Genomic DNA, 19,169 nt, shown 5'->3' on the forward strand with positions numbered 1-19,169 from the left:
GGTTTCTGACAAAAAAAATCAGCTAACCAAAGTCAACAATTTTCTGTGAAAGTTGCAAAACCATGTCTATGTTTTCTATAAGTCAGTTGCAGGAATGGAACTTGTTTAAATGTCAACACTATAACCAATTAAGTCCAATCGAGCTCCCTTTTCTTCTGATCAGTATGAACAAGGGAATATTCAACTTGGGCTTTCTTTGAGTTGTTCTTCTTAGCAACCACCAAATGGTCACCTCTCTTTCCACTTGAACTGCCATGGTGTGTCGACAGTGTATTGTGGACTCTAGTTCTTCGAACTTATTGGGAGTTTTAATGGGTTCGAAATTTGAATGTGGATCATAAGAAAGACTTGATTGAAACGCTCCGAAATCAGCTAATTTGCCCGACGAGTTTCACTTGGAGGAGATCAGATGCTGAAGGCTTCCAATCCCCACCTACAAATCCAGAACTCAGCCCCTGGATGTCGCGCCAGTGCTCTCTCAGCTCGAAGCTTCACCCTTTTCCCCAATCTCTAGATTCTAAAAGCGAAACCTAACCCTGGGTCCCCTCTAGATTGCCGGACTTCCACTAGCAAGTCATCCATATCTCATACCCAAAAATGCCAAATAAGGGGCTACAAACCCACTAGATTCACCCATCCACGGGGTATACATATCACCTTGGAGCCACATCTACTTAAGTATGCCACTACGCCTCATATACCCACTCAAGATGCCAACACCTATGATCTAGACTAGGGTGCCCACCCAAACCAAGCTTTTCAAAATAAATCCCTTGGACTATGCTCCATGGCTACTCAAGACCAAACACTTCCTTGTGCCACCTAACTCCCTTATTTATCCTCCACAACCTAATTCTGAACAATTCAGACCTACTGGAAAGAAGGCACCCCCAACATGTGAGTGGATGAAGATTTGATAATCGAAAGACTAGCCCTCTTATGAGCCTCTTTAGTGGGTTCCTTCTCCTATAGACATAATATCACAGCCTTAGCTAGGTGGGCTTGAACTCAATGAAAAATTGTTGGGAATCTTCTGTAGACATGTTACAGAAGAAGTGAGTGTAAGGCAACCCACAAGGCCGGTGCTCTTATACAAAAATATATTACTATAAAAAAATAATAAACAAAACAAATTGGTTGGCCATCCACATGTTGGGTTGGCCATCCACATGTTGGGTAATCAGCCACTCATGCAAGTGATAGTGAGTATAGAGAGGAATGGAGAAATAGTGTGAAGGGAATTAAGGTGAGAAGAAATACTGAAATCGATAGGAGGAAGTAGAAAACAATGTGACAGGAAATAGAAGTAAAGGTGTAGTTAGCATACGGATGCATCCGTAGCTGTAGAGGTAAGGTGCACCTTCAAATTTTTATCATGGTATATAATTTTGATGTAAAATGTTCTTAGGATTATCTCAAAATCTATTTTTATATCTAATTATAAAATTTTAAATTTCAAAAATGGTTAAAATCAAGTAGATCTATAAACATATGAAAATCTTGAAAATGGACGGTGCAGATAATATGTTGTAAAATGCACTATTTTTGGGACTTAAAATCTTTTTATTTTTCATGATCAGACAACTCGATGTCGAGATGATCAATCAAAGGGTTTTTCAACATTAAAACTACCTTTTCCGATAGATTTTTAAGGTGCATCCGTAGTTATACATTATACATTTGCATCCTTATATAAACTTTTTCCTAGAAGTAATATATATATATATATATATATATATATATATATATATATATATATATATATATATATATATATATATATATATGTATCAAGAGAGAGGGAGAGAGAGCGAGAGAGAGGGGGGGGGGGGGGGGGTAAAGGTGGGTGGCTGGTTTGAATATCGGTCTTATGCCTACTCTTGCTGTTGTTAGTTGGTCGAGTGAAAGAAGAGGAGAAAAAGTTAGAAAAGCCAAGAGAGATCGAAGTGCAGGGTGAAAGGAAAAAGATGGAGAAGATTTGAAAGAAGGAAGTAATAGAGAGGGAGAGAATGAGAGGGAAAGAGTGGGGGTGGAGAAAGATAGAGAGAAAAGACGTGGGGGTAAGAGGGAAGAGATAGGAAGGATGAGGAGGAAAGCTAAAAAAACATGAACCACAACTTAATAACACAAAAATCCTAGATTTAAGAGATCGATGGTGGCCCCAAGTTGGCATAATCCTCCTTAGCCAAAGCATCATCCTCCGCGTTAGCCTTCCACCAGATATGATGGAGGCCAACTTGAAGTCTCACGCACAAATGGAAAATGTGGTAAAAAGCCATAGACGCTGACCCCTCCTGTTGACCCAAAGAATTACATTAGAAATATCCCCTTCTATGATGAGAATTTCCTGTTTTTCAGTGCACACCTTGTGAGCTCTTTGAGCAAAGCACTGACCTCAGCCAAGGTGCAATCAGTAGTGCCAAGGAAATCAGTAAAGGATGAAATGGTATTACCCCTCTAGTGTGAGAGAGAAGATTTTATTCTCTTTACCATACACCAACCTAGCTCAAGAAGCCCCTCAAACTTAGACCTTCAAATGAGCTAAGCTTCAACTCTCGCCTTAGTCCCCATCTCCAAGAGCTATGAGAAGGAAAAGCCTGGATTATATTTAAGGGATCCTTCTCATAGTTACTAGAATCTCTCCATCGACCTCGTGATTCCGGATCCAAAACTTGATTCCGCGTTCCGTTAAGGAATCTCCATGAAAACCGTTCTTCGAAACCAAGGAAACTCGATTCCTTAATTTCGGAATCTTGATTCCACATATCTTTAGAAACCATTGTTCGAAACCATGGAAATTCAATTCCTTAATTTTGGAATATCGATTCAGCACATAATTAGAAACCATTTATCAAAACCAAGGAAACTCGATTCCCTAATTTCGGAATCTCGATCTAACACATCTTTAGGAACTTGAACCCATTAATTGTGGGTAGACATTCCCAAATATATCGAATATGGATTCCAGCAAGGATTAAATCTTGATTAAAAAATAAATAAATTCAGAGTATCAAAAAAAAAAGACCAACTCAAAGTACATAATGTCCAATGTCTATGATGGTTGTGAAGTTCCTAAAGGAAATTGGGATAGAAATCTTCCTTCAAATGCTTCTAGTGGTTGCAGGTTTTCATTATTTTACTTGTGCCACCTTAGCCGGCTTTTAATTTAAAATATAACTGGTAAATACAACACATACAATTAAAAGTAAAACCATGGTGTAAACATAATCCTATTTTGTCTTTATAATAATGAAGTGAAAATCACAATTTAGAAATACTTATCTTTTGTATATAATGACCGTAAGTTCAATAGTCAACACAATCATTTTAAAATTTGGAAAACCTTCTAATAAGAGACATCCAATATAGGTTCTAAGTTGATGAGGCTCATTATGTGCTTGGGGCTTCCTTCTCCATAAAAATGAAATCTCGATTCCTGATAGGGGTCGTCAAACGAATTCCATAGTCCATATTATTGTAAATTTCAATCTCAAACTGGCATGGATCTCTGATCCATGTACTTAAAAAACATGATTCCAAATATGTTAGAATCTTGATTCGAAACAGCGACATATCTCAGTTCTACATATGTCAGAAGTTCGATTCTATAGTGTCGAAAACTCGATTCTGCATATTAATGAATCTTGACTCCTGGAGTGTCGATTCCAAGGGATGGGAATCTCGATTCCAAGGAGGACGGAATCTCGATTCCATATGTGGATGAAACTTGGATCTATTTCGGTTGAAACACGATTCTCAAAAGCTAGGAATCTCGTTCCCGTGACTCCTATTGTACGGACAACGATTTCTAAGACAAGAAATTTCTAGTCGGTGGTGATTCCATGATTCCGATTCTTAAAACGATTCGGGTTCCCTGGCATTTCCAACAATTATGATCCTTCTCCATGCCTGGCACGATAAATCCTTCATGGTATTGCTTATGCTGAGGATTCATCAAGGTAAATTGCTAGTTGTTTTGTTCCTTCCCCTTGGGCTCCTATACTACTCAAAACAATCAGCCATGGGTGAATCCCAAGCAAACTCTTCCTTTATGCAGTTGTTCCTTTGGCTTCTCCATCAGTCATGAGTTCTCAGGCTTGGGAATTGCTGATTCTAGGCACTTGTGTCATCATATCCATGGAAGAACCACAAACACTAGAATTTTTTGGCTTCGGAGCACAAGTACTCTCTTTGTCAGCATGAGCTGTACGGATGTCACATTGTGGTCCATAGAAAGAATTTGTGAAATTTAGCCCACCGAAACGTGGACAAAGGGACTACCGACTGACTTAAAGGAGATCATATACCCTAGTCAACAAGGAGCTAATGAGAAAGAACAACGTGGACTACAAAGCTTGCATTAGCAAAAAAAATCTCCCACTCCCACAGTTCGAATTTGAAATGAATTTCAAATATTGAAATTTAAATTTGAATTAAAAAAAGAGAGATGAGAGCTAGCACAACATCTTGGTTGTTCATCATGGAATATTAAACATTCAAATCTCCTATGACCTGCTTTCTTTATCACAAGTTGTGTATTCTTGCTAGTTCCTGAGGGACTAGAGGGTTCAATCCCCACCTTCCACTCAATCACCTTACAATCTAGTGGTTGGTTCAATCCCCACCTTCCATTCAATCACCTCACAATCCAGTGGTTGGTCTGCACCAAATTTTGAAAAAAAAATGGCAGGCGGCCCCTAGCCCAAACAGTTGATCAGCTCACATCCCAACACTTGTCACAACCCCTCGCTTCTCATCCAACGGATGTGATTGTCTGCCTGGCACCACCATAGGCTTAGACGACCTAGATACTACCAGCCTAGGTTGTAAGCCTCCATCCTCAACAGATGTCAATGAACACCCAACATTATTGCATGTTCCCCTTCTCTCTCTTCCTTCCCTATGGAGCCACATTCGAGTCGCCTCATTACACGTTGGCGAAAGCAGCTCCTCCCCGCCCTTCATCTAACCAAGATGGATGACTTAATTCTTGTGGTTCACACAAATCATAGCCCCCCCCCCCCCCCCCCCCCCCTAGACCCCTGGTCTATCTCTTCCCTTTATTCCCCTTTCTACCCTGCCTAAATTGAATGGTTCAAGCAAATAGCTGTAAAATGATTTTTTAAGATGGTTTCTTTGTAGTGCCATAAAACCATTGCATGAAATACACAGGAATGATCCTGTTCATTTTAAATACACATTCTTGCGAAGTAGTAGAATGACTTTTGCCCCTTCTTTCAAACAATGCCTTTTTCATCCCCATTTCTAAAACCCGATTTCTTTTTGTCCTCTTTCCTCTCTCTGCTTTTCCTCCCTTGCATATCTTTGTTGTTCTCTCCACTCACCAACTTCTCTCTTTGAGATTTTGTTTCTCTCTATCTCAAGCTTCCATTAAGAACTATCACAAGCTTTCACGGATAGGAAGCCATATTCCCTCCTCTTTTTCTCAATGAGATAAAAAGCATGGGAACCAATTTGGAACTTTTAGCACAATTGAAGATAGGGAAAAGAAATAAAGAGATCAATAAGGGTCATGTCATATGAATGATTGGGATTTGGGAAGATCACACACATCTATCTGTAAGTCTTACCTTTTTCTTTTTTTTTTGGGGGGGGGGAGGGGGGCATTCTTTGCTTTTTGGTTATATATACAAATCGAACTGATTTTAAGAATTTTTTTGCATTTTTTGCTTTAGGATCTTCTCTCTTCTAGGCATTCAACGACCCCTCAATCGCATCAAAACCCTAGAAGCTCTTTGACGTTATACTGAAACATGGATTTTACAAGACTCTTTGATAATAGAACTCTTTCCTTGGATTGTCTCCCTCATTCCACCAACTTCAAACTTGCATGACAGGCCTATTTAATTTCAAGGGGGACAATGCCAATGTCCCCTTGAAAGGCCTGTTTAATTTCTTGTACATGTTCCTCTCTGCGATGTAACCTTTCTCTTGTGTTCAGTAATAACAAAAAAAAAGGGTAGGGGCTCGTCATCCCCATTGATTTACCCCCCAAAAAAACTTCGAACTAGCATGAATCCCTGCATACTTCTCCATCCTACGATTCTTTTTCTTGTCCACATCATCCATGTATCATGAAATGGGCATCCTTCTTTTTTTTTGAGTAAAGTTAATGTTGTATTGCTGGAAGAGTGTCAGGGAACAAAAGTGGGATCCGAGAGCACCCACAGACAGGGTCTCTAGGACAAAAAATAGGTCAGTACACAATGACCCTATACAAAAAATTAGGTCTTATAGACCCCGATTATAAACAAAATAGTGAACAAATCAAAATACAATGTACCCACGGTGGTCCAGAACAAAAAATGAGATGGACCAGCGACTAAAGTTTAACCAAAACATCAACCCAGAAAGTTGTGTTTAGGCAATTGCATCTGCTTGGGCCCTAGCTCCATCCTTAGCCAGAAATAGGCATCCTTCTTATGATGGGCATTCTTCCTGGCTTGACCCCTGCACTTTTTCTTGAGATCCTTGTCCCTAGGCCCATCTGAGAGAGAGAGAGAGAGAGAGAGAGAGAGAGAGAGGTGAAAGTGTTCGAGAGAAGGGATTATGAGAAAAGGGAGAGAGGAAGAGGATGAAAGTGGTAGAGAGAGAAAGAGGGAGGGAATGAGAGACAAAGGAGAAGCGCAAAATGGTAAAATGCTTAATTTAATTAAAAACAATTACTTACCCAAAAAAAGTCAAAAACAATTGATAGCTAATAAGTTTTGACATATTTTGGGTGGTAGAAGAGGTGTGGATAGACAATGCAAAAGTCCCATATACAACAAGACAGTGTATCTAAACTCTCTTGACTTGGATGCCATGAGGTATGCCCTAAAAGGTTTTGGAATAAGCAGGAGGAATTTGCGAATCCTCTAGACTTAGAGCTTGTAGGGCTTTGAACCCAAATGCATTACCTACGATGATTAGTAACAAAACCTTCTTCAAAAAGGTCCAAAGGATAAGCAATATATAGATTTCTTCCCCAACAACGGTTTTGATGTGGTAGCATTGATCTTTGTAACAATCGAGGCATATACGTGATCATTCCCCATATATATATATATATATATATAAATGCTGAGGTTAGCCCACTAGCACATATCAACATATGAGCCTAACGGTCCAGATTGAATATGAGCTGATCTGACGGTCACAACCTCATTTCGTATTTTAATTTTAATTTTAATTTTTTTTTCTACGAATTGAAATCATTTGAAATTTTAGGCGTGTATTCTTCAAAAGTAGAAAAATCTACTAAAAATGTCAAAAAAATAATTCGCAAGAAATAAATTGATCAAAATACCCCTGAAAAGTTTTAAGGGTATTTTAATCAATTTATGTTTTGCAAATAATTTTTTAAATATTTTTATTAGATGTGCCTTTATGAGAAGAATGGACGCCTAAAATTCAAGTTATTTGGATTCGTAGAAACAAACATTAAAATGCAAATACGAAATGAGGTCGTGACCGTCAGATCGGCCTAAATTCAATTTAGGCCGTTGGGCTCATATGTTGTTATGAGCTAGTGGGCTAATCTTAGCATTTTCAATATAAAAAAATACTAAGATTAGCCTACTAGCTCATATGAACATATGAGCCCAACGGCCCAGATTGAATCTAGGCCTATCGGACGGTCACGACCTCATTACGTGTTTGAATTTCATAAATAGGAGATTACAATAAAAATATCAAAAAATAATTTGCAAGAAATAAATTGACCAAAATACCCCTGAAATGTTTCAGGGGTATTTTGGTCAATTTATTTTTTGTGAATAATGTTTTACATTTTTTATTTGGTGAGCCTTGATGCAAAGAGTGGCTGCCTAAAATTTCAAGTGATTTAGATTTGTAGAAAAAAAATTTAAATTCAAACGCGAGATGAGGTCGTGACTGTCAGATGGGCCCATATTCAATTTGGGCCATTGGGCTCATATATTCATATGATCTAGTGGGCCATTCCCAGCATTTTCCATTTATATATACCTATATACGTACATATAGTTTTAAAAGAATATTTGATCATGGTCTCAATAGACTTAATGTTTTCCATTCCAGGGTTTGTATTAAACTTTGCTATAGTTTCTGAGATATTATTTTATGGATTGGTACACAGGTTGGATCCCAAATTTCTGTCATAGAGATGCAACCTGACAATTTGCACATATCAACTATGTTACCTGAAGGGTTCAGTGGTATAAAGTGGGATATATTCCAAGAGAAGGTGGGCGTATGGGGGTATCATGATTTTGTTGTCAATGGCTTTGTTGATCATATAAATACTACCAAAGATTCAACTGATTATCTCTGGTGTACAACAAGGTGAGCTTATTCTATATAAGTGTGCGTGCTACATTTCAAATGGATGTCAATCAATATGGAGCTGAGAAAGTTTGGACTGATGATATGTAAATATACAAGGTCCAGTTTCATTCTATGCATACATATTCTTTGACTTCTTACTAAATTAGAAAATGATACAATCATTATGAATCTTTAACAAGTTGTGGGTGGCAACTTGCCATTACAATGCCCAATCCAAAATCACTATGTTTGCTACAAATTGAACTTAGAACTGATTTTTGTATCCTACTGCAAATTATTGTTGTTTACATTGTTTGATTATGTGCTAACCTAAAATCCAAAGTGAAAAGGAGAAAACTTGCCTGACATCTATAAAGTTATGTTAGGTATGTCCATACTGTATTTTGTTGTATTCATGATTATTAGTCTAAATGGGATGGTGCCTTACATTTTGTGTTTCATGAGCATGCAAAACGTGGAGACTTATTGAAGTTCCTTGTCTTATTCATTAGCTATGTAATTTTATTTGCTTCTGTCTGCCAGCTGTTATTAAAGCTATTACGTGCTGTTCTTGATTAAAAAAAAAAATCTTGCTCTTGGACTAACTATTTTTCAGTTTTTGTCTTATATTCTACTTCTTATGGAGAGCTCTCTCTTGTCTTTCTGTTTTTCATTATTATACTATAGGATATGAAATAGCTATAAAAAATTGTACTATGAATAAATATAATACTATGCATTAATTGGTGTACATATTTATGTATTATACAAGCTATTATATATGTTTATTGATCTGTTAAATAGAGATACTTGTGTTCATATCTCTATCCTGAATTTCAAAATATGGCAACTCGTATCCTTGTTTCCCTATCTATTTCTGTGTCTGGACCTGTATCTGGGCATCTTAGCCTTTTCCTATTCCCTATTACAAAATCCAGAGATTAATAACTATCTGGATTTAATTTTTTAAGATGCTCTTCCTTCAAATCTATTATGATTGCTCTAGTTCTGTGGCAGTTTTGTTAAACAAAATGCTTGTGCATAGTTGTTTCTTCTGTATACACTTATCAAGCCATCCCTTAGGAGTTTTACATTCCTGGAATTGTCAAACACATTTAGTTAAGCAGTTCATACTTTTCATTAGTTGAACTTGACTTTTTGTTATGCTTGTGCGTAGTTGTTTCTTCTGTATACACTTATCTTACAGGCCATCCCTTAGGAGTTTTACATTCCTGGAATTGTCAAACACATTTAGTTAAGCAGTTCATACTTTTCATTAGTTGAACTTTGACTTTTTGTTGTTTGGGGTTATGCTCCCATTAATTTTATAATTCAATTGAAGTACTATTCTTTTCACTAGTCTGCCAATGTTCAAGTTAGCCTAGTGAATATTGAAAAGGCCACCACAAATTATTTTTGAAGAAAACTTTAGAGGATTTTTGGTCTCCGAATTCTGCCAACGTTTAAAACCATATACTACTCACTATTATTCACAGCCTTCACACCAGGATGGTCATTCCTTGAGTGGTACATATGCTCGCATTGGAGTTCCAATTATGTTCATTACTAATGGTTCTAGTTCTAGTTATCAAGTTGTCAACTTCATCCTAGCTATTTAGTATATATTAAGCCTCAGTTATAGGGTAGATATTCCTTAACTAGAGAAGGACCCAATATATAGAGAGAGGGTCCCTTTTCAAAAAGAGTTTAGGGTAGGGGAAGCTAATGTAATTTGTTGGGATATTCCAATATTCATCATCATCGTCAGAGCGTTTTTAAAACTAATTGGGGTTGGCTACAAATAATCCTGGTCCGCCATTCTGCTATGGGGATATTCCAATATTGCGGATCATATTATATTTATGTATCTAAGCTAAAGGAAAAAATCTCTAATTAAGAATCTTGGGATAACCCAAAAATGAAATGTTATACCCTAAAAAATCTCAAATCAAATTCAAAATCGAAAAATAAAAAGAAAAATAGAGGTGTAATGTTCTAGTCTACATAGCCAAAAGATTATGATTCCGTTAGAGCATATTGGACATTCATTCCCTTGCATGTGGGGGTATTTTTAGGGCCCCAAAGTTTAGGGATGTAACCTACTCAACTTAGTGACCACCGTCAAACATAACTAAAATAATCGGTTCGCGCTCTATATGTGTCAAAAATGGTGACATCTTAATATTAAATAGAGACCACCCAAATTTTGGACAGTCAAATCTAAGTGTTTAAGAACTCACAGTAGAATCTTTCTTTTTCAAAATATTCATTTGGTGATACTAAAGTGGATCTCAATTTTCAGATTGAGAATATCCTCCTATGTAGGCATTTTGCCCGGGAGTAAGTGTATAGTGTGGTCTCGCTTGCATTCATTTTGCACTCTCTTTTACATATATCAAGCCATAATTAAGGCTTGGACGTGTGTCATTCAATCGGAAGAGGATCCTACGGATGGAGATAGTTTAGGGTAGGGTACCTATTTTGGAAGTGCTTAGGGTAAGAGAATGTACAAATGCATCTGACGGATTTTCCATTTAGATTTAGGTTTCATATCCGCCTACATATAATACATTGAATAATCGCTAACTAAATCCCCAAATTTGGGGCAATCTTGGGAAAAACACAATTGGAATATTATGCCCTAAAAAAAAAATCTCAAACCGAATTAAAAAAAAAAATTTGTAAAAAAATTATTGCTACAATACTTGTAATGAATTTCGAAATCCCCTAGTTCATGTTCTCCTTTTTCAAAAATAATGTTCTCCAAATCCAACATACTTATCTATGTATTTTCTTTTAAAAATAGAAACATTAAAGGGAGTGGATGCTATACGTACAAGAATAGTATTGCAGACTCCCACCCAACAATCATCCATACTTATTATGGGTTGTAAGGTTGTGAAATTGTTCCTGCTAAATTGGGGATTATAAAAGTTCACAACTGCTCATTATCCGCTGTCTTTGGATAGACATGGGTGGTGGATTTTGGGTCTGAATATACTGTTCCATATTTGTACAAAGTATGGAAAATTTTCCCAAATAAAGGTAAGGTATGTCCACTCTCTTTTGAAAGGTTCCTAACAAAATAAATCATTGCTAGAAGATTAAAAAATAAAATTTTAAATTGTGAAAATAATTGGGCGTATTGAGATAATGAGAGAGAAAGAGAGAGGTAGTATGTATATACATTGGTATTTTTTCTGTACAATTTGTTAATAATCTTCTCCCACTCTTATTAGGGGATTTAAATACATATTTGGAGAGGAGATTTTGCTATTATTGGATATTTTAAATCTTCATGCAATTCCTGTGCCATTAGCTAGTTCTTAGAAGTTTATAGCATATGCTTCAATTTTCTCTGACGGTGCAATTATCTAAAACTTGCAGGTATTTAATATAAATCCAATAATTGCAATATCCAGTATCATGTCAAGGAAGGCATAACACAAACCTTTGATTGTAGTGACTTTTCTTTTGCATGAATGGTAGTGTGTATGTTGATGACAATGAAGATTTCTTAAAGAGTGGAAGCCAACCGATACTTATCGTTGAGTCGAAGGGTCATGCAATGCATGCATTTGTAAACCATGAATTGCAAGGTGTGTTCTATTTTTTCTTTCAAAGTAAAATTTTATTTTCAAGTTATATGTCTTTCTAATTGAAATTAATTAGCTTTCAATAATACATTAAATAAAAATTTATCATTAAATGAAAACCACCATGCTAAACTTGTAATTTCATTTATTTATTTTTAATAAAGTAATCATTACCCAAAAAAATAGTTAATTTGGAAACCAAAATACCTAGCCTAAAATTTAAGTGACTATATATAAAACTTATCCAATTTGCTATCGGAGTGCACTAGAATGTTTCATCCCATATAAGACTAGAGTCCGATCCCTTGTGTTCCTTTATGGTTTAATTCTGCATTTTTTTGTTTGTTGATATTATCTGAATTTTTACTACCCTTTACTTAACCAGAAAAACTATGTTGTTTTTGTAACTGGAACTTTTTTTGCATTAGAACTAGCCATTTCAGTTCACCGTTTAAGGAGAAGGGGGAGGCAGGTTGCTAATTATCCTGAATTTTGAGAGCATTCATTTGATCTATCTAGTTTTACTTTTGCAGTGATTTCCTTTTTGAGAAAGTAGATGTCACCAGCAAACACCAGAGTGCATATGGTATGGATTGCATGATGATTGGATGAACCAGGATCTGGATATGACTTTGGATAAAAATCCAGCACCATATTTATTTTCTAATTTTAAAACATCAGCTTCCTGCATGAAAGTAAACAATGGATGCCACAGAAGTTACCTTTTTATGAATATAAACTGGGATCGAACATGTTACACTTGTGACTGCCCTTGGCTTGTGTATTAATTACACATAGGGAGATCCTAGGTTTTCTGAGTTCTGGATTGCTCTAGAACGGTCTTTGTTTATTTGACTGTGAACTGTTTCATACCATTACATTTAAAATACAAAATTCTTTAAGTTCCTTGATGTATGAACTCTGAGTTGTGACACAGAAATGAGTTGTATCTCTGATCTTTGACTTGTGTTGAAGACTTGGGGAAGCTCCCACTGAGAGTTCATACATCAGTTGTTACCTACATTTCTATTGTACAAAAGAATCTAGTGCCATGTCTACACAATAAGCATTTATGTATCTATTTTGTGAATAGACAAAGTTTCTCACATCAATGCACTTTGATCGAGAATTATCTACATTAACATACATGTGCCACATCTGTTTTTGTTTTTCTACCATTTAGATGAATTTATCATCCTTGGTCCTCTTTCTCTTCTAGTGAAACCCCATGTATTTATGCTTTTAATAATTTTTCATGAATGAATCTCTATAAATACTAGTCAACTGACATGTGCATCTTTCTATTATTTCTTCAGCTAGTGCATCCGGGAATGGGAGTGATTCAACCTTCAAATTTCAAAAGCCAATACTTCTTAGGGCTGGGAAGAATGACATAAGTCTTTTGAGCATGACTGTTGGTTTGCAAGTAAGTTTATCTTTTCGGTCACAAATGATGCCACTCATACATTTCTTTACTGTGGATTTGGCCTCATATTCAAATTAGAGCTCATTACTATTGATCCTTCATGTAGTAGCAATAGTTATCTGATAAAATTCCAACTATGCTGTTGATAATTAACTTTGAGATTTTTTTTCTTCTTTTACCATACTCTTGCTGGATACTTATTTTCTGTTTATAGTACACAGACTTTGTCTTCTCTTGTATTATTTTCCTCAAGCCTACTCTTCTTCCTGGAAACAATGTACGTTTGGTCGAGCTTTTATTTTAATCTCTATCACCAAGTAAAGTTTTTTCAATTCTGTATGGAGCAAATAACGTGTATGCAGCACAAACTTATGAATGATACTTACATGCTTTTCTTATGTCCGAAGTCATGAGTAGTAGGAACTAGCTTCTTGTACCATTGACATGGAATGAATTTGTTTATTTCTGAAACTTAGTATCCAGTCTATCAACATTAAGAAAAAAGAGGGGACAGAACCTTTATATCAGAAATTATGCTCCCTTCATTGAACGTTGTACTTAGCTGAAGACATGTGGATGTGCACACACATTTTCATATACACATGTCATATTCCAGTTGCATTGCCTCCAAACAGTTTACCAATTGAATATGTTGCTCTGAAATATTCCCTTTAATTGGATTCTTACTTCAAAACAACTTTAAAGAATATCTATTTTAATTTTCAGATTTTTATTTGGCTTTTATTTGATACAGTTTTCTAATTTGATGTTGCTTGTTTCTGATTGGTGCTATGACTGAAACCTCATATGTTCGAGATGCTATGACTATAACCGCAATTATGAATCACGTTATGTAACAAACTTAAACCAATAAAAGAAACACATACGTAAACCAATATTTAACTGATTCTTGAAGATGGTAGGAAATTGTATGTATTCAATGCTACCCCATTTTTTGTTAGTGAAACCCATGAAAGTGAAAAAGGACCATCTTTTTTAATATGTATATTTATGTAGCACTAACTTAGGTACTTGTGAATACAAGAGAAAAGCCATAGATCTTAATATACAGGGGAAGTTAAGCAATATGATATACATTAAAAAAAAAGAAAAATAGTACTTAAATCCTTAATTACCTGTATTTTTACCTATCAAAAAATAAATTATTACTTCAAATCCGTTATCTTAAAACTCAACTGCAGTTTGCAAGTTAATTATTCTGAATTACAAACATGCACGTAGGCTGTGATTGTTCTCTTTCCCATGTACTTTCAGAAAGATATCCCCTACCTGGTTTCTTGGTTATATCAAATGAGCCTGAATGGAACCTATATATATTGCACCATCTAATTACTAGGATGTCCATGAAAGGGAGACATTTCAAGAAAGAATTCGATTATTGGCAGTGTTGCCGGTGAGACTTTTGAATTGGTGTCATGTATTGATGTGTCCATATGTGTCAAAAATGTTCAGTTCGTGTTCTGAAGTGTTAAAATCTCCTCATAGCATGCACTACTCACTTCCAACATCAGGTGTCTGCCAACAACACTTTGATGCCAGCAACATGTCCTTGGAAGCTTAGCACTTTGATGGTAGTGCAAAGATGTTGCTAATCTTTGTTAAGGGTGCTGGGCATATTTCTTCAAAAGTTTCAAGAAACATTGCTGATGCTTCTCCAGATATGCCAGACTGAGACCCTAGAAATGTTCCAAGAATAGATGAATGTGGAAGATTTTTCATATTATGATGTGCTGATCAGGACTTTTGGGCCCTCTATGTTAAAATACCTATGATTTTTCCAACACCCACACCTGTGTGAGTGTCCATGTAACACTGACTGTCGATTATTTCCTTAATGAAAGCCTGGGATAGAAATTAATGTTTGTTTCTTACTTGCAAATACCATGAAAAGCAATGCTTCATTAAATGAATTAGCTTGCATAATTTCAAGGCTATAGACAAATTATATAAGCATCCTCAATAATGAACGAAATGACAATTGCACATATAGAACATGCTTCCTTACCATGCACTGAAAATGAACTTTTCTGTTAACTATCCATTTTCAAGCTATGTTTCTCGTCTATGTATCAACTTCATGGAGAAGCTGTAAGTAACTTGGTGAATATATCTAGCTAAGAATTCAAAATAGGATGGTAGACATAATTTGCCTAGGTACCACGGACAGTATAAATTGTACGTGGTCCACCTGCTTACACATGTTATTTTACATTTGTTATATAGTGTATTGCAATTTGTATATTTATGCAGCAGTACCCATTGTGGCTTTTACAAAGCCCTTTCAAGGGATACAGAAATACTGAGTAACTAGGTGCTCTTCGTCTCTCTTTGGCATGTATGGATGCCTCCGAGCTTCTCTGTCATCTCTTGAACCTCAGTAAATGGTCAAACATGGTATCTGATCTTGGTTTGGCTCTAATTTATGTTGAATATAGCTTCTCTTTGTACACCAGCACTCCGCACATTGTTTCCTAAGGACAACTACCTTTATTCTCCTCATCTGCCACATGATCTATGATGTTGTCACTTGTTTGTATCGCTTCTTGATTGATGCATCTTTTCACTAGAGAAAATTAAATCAAGTTCGTAATTTCTTGTACAATGCTTGTTTTATATTTGCATGAAGAATATACATAGAAATAACAGTCATAAAGTTTAAGTCCGACCACTTGTCTTGTCGTAATAATGATGGTTATGCATTGGTACTTAGGGCATGTTCATTGCTCCTAAATGTAGATATCACAACAAAAATGCGTCCTACTGAACGTACTATTCACTAGGATTATGCAAAGTAATTTCATAATTGTTTAATGCAGTGGTTTTTATATTGCCATGGTTTATGTGAGCATTCACTTTCTAGAATGCAGGGCCATTTTATGAGTGGGTAGGGGCGGGAGTCACAAGTGTCAAGCTAGAGGGCTTCAACAAAGGGGTAGTTGACTTGTCTACAAATGCTTGGATCTATAAGGTACATTACATGTTAGTGTCTTAAACACTCGAACGGCCTCTTTCATAATATATTTGAGCACTGACTTTTTTCTGAATAACGTCGGTGTACTGCATATTAAGATCCCAATAAAATCAAAGGTTTTACTATTGAATTGGCCTGTCTCTCAACATTTGAAACTCGTGGAGGACAGTGTTTATACGATCATTGTGTATTTTAATTTGTTTTTTAGTGAATATTGTGTGTTTTAAACTTATAATGTGGAACACTTCCATAGGAGTACAACTATGAAAAACCCCACAAGTTGGTGTTTATGGACCTATTTCCCTCAGCAGGCTTCAAATCCTTGCATGAGTGGCGTAATGGTTACCTAGAATAATTTTGATGTTTAGTTGCTCTATATAACATTTCTGTATGAGATGTATCACACCTCTATACCTTGACCAATTTAGGTTTTCATGGTTTGGCATTCTATTTATAATCGTAAAATTTTTTGGTCCCAAGATGGGTATAATGGGGGACAGATAAGTTGAGTGAGGATCTAGAATCCGAATCAAGTAGATTTATGACTACACGAAAGGCATATGATTAGATCCTGTTAGATGTCCCCTCGAACGCTTCTTTATAAGCCCCCATTACTTTAAACCAAAGCATCATCTAGTATAAACTGTCAATGTCTTGTCTAGGTTAGGTCTAAGTCATTCGATAATCTGCTTGTCTAGGGTAAAACATTTTCTTCCTAGTGGCTGGATGCTTTTGCTCAACTCACACTACGTGCATACTGTTAAGTAATTGCAGCACACAATTAGAGGCTTCTATACACATGTTTATTGTTGCCCAATGTAAATCATGCTTTTATAACCTTGAATTTGCAAGTCTTTATTCCAGCATATAAAGTACTATGTTTATTATTTCAGTTCTATAATGTTCACTATTGAAGTCAAAGCATAGTCGGATCATAGGGGTACTTCTGGGAGAATCATTAAGCTTTGGTGTATTAGATCTTTAATTAGTCAGTTGTATTTACCTGATTCTTGGAAACTGAGGCTCAGTGAGTTAACATTTATTAGTTAGGATTATGTGCATTGTCCTGACATGATTCATTACCCACTTTTCCATGTGCTCTTGTTATCAAAATGTACTATTACCAGGAAAAGATCTCTAACTGAACCTGGGAGGGCCTAGTCTGGAACTGGCCCAACTAGTGTCAAATCAGTAGGACCTGCAAACATGCAATTCAGAAAAAAATAACAAAACAATAGTTAAAGTTGTGACAAACCAGAAAAATAGGAATCCATATGGATACATTATCTTAGATTTTGCGTTTCGTGAACTTATGTTTATTTTCATAGATAATAAATACACAAGTTACAGAATACAGATTTATGTTGCAATATTGTTTGCCCCACACCAAATGTGGTGAACAGATGTGTCTGGGCACACAAAGCTGAAATATACGATCATGGCGCCATGGGCAAGTTAGGGATCAATTTGTGCAGGTTTATAATATAATGTTTTTTGGATCTCTGTCAACTACTAGGCTACTATGATCAAACAGTTTGAGTTCATGAATCAAGATAAGGGCTTTAAACATAGTCAAGGTCACAACGCCGACAGGTCCCGAGAATTAGAGCCGATTATACCCTTGCTGGCCCTAAAGACACCCCTCATCCCTGCTTTACCAGCCTCTTGAAAGGAACATCCATAAAACTTAACATGACGTAGCTGAGCTACAAGGGGATTCAATGCAAGGACCTCCAAGGTCGCATCATGTTGGACCTTGTGATAGCATCCCAGTAGATAGCCAGCAGTAGCGTAGCCTTTTGAATTCCTTCCTTTGTCTTGCCCATTGAATCACCATTTTGATATTCTTGGTTATTGTCTCTGATGAACATTCCTCGCCTTAAGAAATTCCCCTATTACGTTAGAGCCACATTTCGCATAAGAGCAAAAATAGAGGCCCTCCAAAGCATAAAGATTTGCATGGGGTCGGGTGGCAACCTATGAGCCTGAAGTAGCTGCTGGAAAGTTTTAGGTATCACCCTCTCACCTTTGAGTAAATGAAGGAGGAAGCTCCATATGTGCCTTGTTGGATATATGACCTTTCAAGGCCTGAATACCAATAGTCTCTCATTTAGTGGGAGTGATTGAGACATAGAATCTGGGTGCTTTGCGAAGTGGGGCCCAGATTCTTATACCCCGAGTACTTCAGGCTATGAGAGTTTTACGTTCGATAAAGCAATTTCTCAAAGAGGTGTGAGGGTCACCTCCTAGTCAGGATCTTGTTTATATTAGCCTCATGATTGTTGTGATTAACCATGGCTTGGAGTATCCAATCGAATATAATAGATCCCAACTATTTTTTATGAGTAACGGCCTTATATGGGATGGTCATGACCTATGGGACATAAATCTATATCCTGACATGAGACCATTCCATGACATGTGCACTAATGTTCGAATGGAAAGCCACAATTCCAAATCCATTATCCGAGTTTGAAAAAGTCAGTGCATATGTGTCAGTGATTCAAAAAGCAGACTGCCTAGCGCCTAGGCGGCCAAAGGGGTTTGAAAGCCGCTTAGGCGGGCGCCCAGCCTTGGGTGGCCACCCAGAGCCTATGCCCTGCCCAGGATTTTTATTTATTTTTAAGTTGTATTGATGCTTTTTGAAATATAAAGGGTTTGAAGGATGAGTTTTAGGTTCACTTCAGACCTAAACCCATAAGAACCCATTTTAAAGAGAAAGAAACCTCAAGAATACTAAATTTTGTGACTTTCATTGGATCGAAGTGCTTCTCAAAGTTATGGAAAACGGATCCAAACATCACCCAAGTAGATTTGATTTAGTTTTGGAGATTTATAATCCCATTAG

At 36.5% G+C, this 19,169-nt stretch overlaps 1 protein-coding gene across 10 annotated transcripts in view; it reads left to right on the forward strand.

The window, feature by feature from the left end:
- The window catches only part of BGAL10 (beta-galactosidase 10), a 63,806-nt gene that overhangs the window by 26,914 nt on the left and 17,723 nt on the right, over nucleotides 1-19,169 (forward strand). For 2 of the 10 annotated variants that reach the window (XR_016044616.1, XR_016044619.1), the window contains exons 12-15: nucleotides 8,120-8,325; nucleotides 11,695-11,906; nucleotides 13,220-13,329; nucleotides 16,211-16,318. Coding sequence is in view for 2 of the 10 variants with exons in the window: in XM_020674965.2 (XP_020530624.1) it covers nucleotides 8,120-8,325; nucleotides 11,797-11,906; nucleotides 13,220-13,329; nucleotides 16,211-16,318 (534 nt within the window). In the remaining 8 variants the exon portion in view is untranslated. The remainder of the gene's footprint in view (nucleotides 1-8,119; nucleotides 8,326-11,694; nucleotides 11,907-13,219; nucleotides 13,330-16,210; nucleotides 16,319-19,169) is intronic. The other 8 variants (XR_002283093.2, XM_020674965.2, XR_016044614.1 and 5 more) reach the window with 5 other exon arrangements.

Source organism: Amborella trichopoda, chromosome 11 (genome assembly GCF_054954075.1).
Source record: "Amborella trichopoda isolate Santa Cruz 75 chromosome 11, AtrichopodaSantaCruz75HAP2 v2.0, whole genome shotgun sequence".
Taxonomy (NCBI): Eukaryota; Viridiplantae; Streptophyta; class Magnoliopsida; order Amborellales; family Amborellaceae; genus Amborella; species Amborella trichopoda.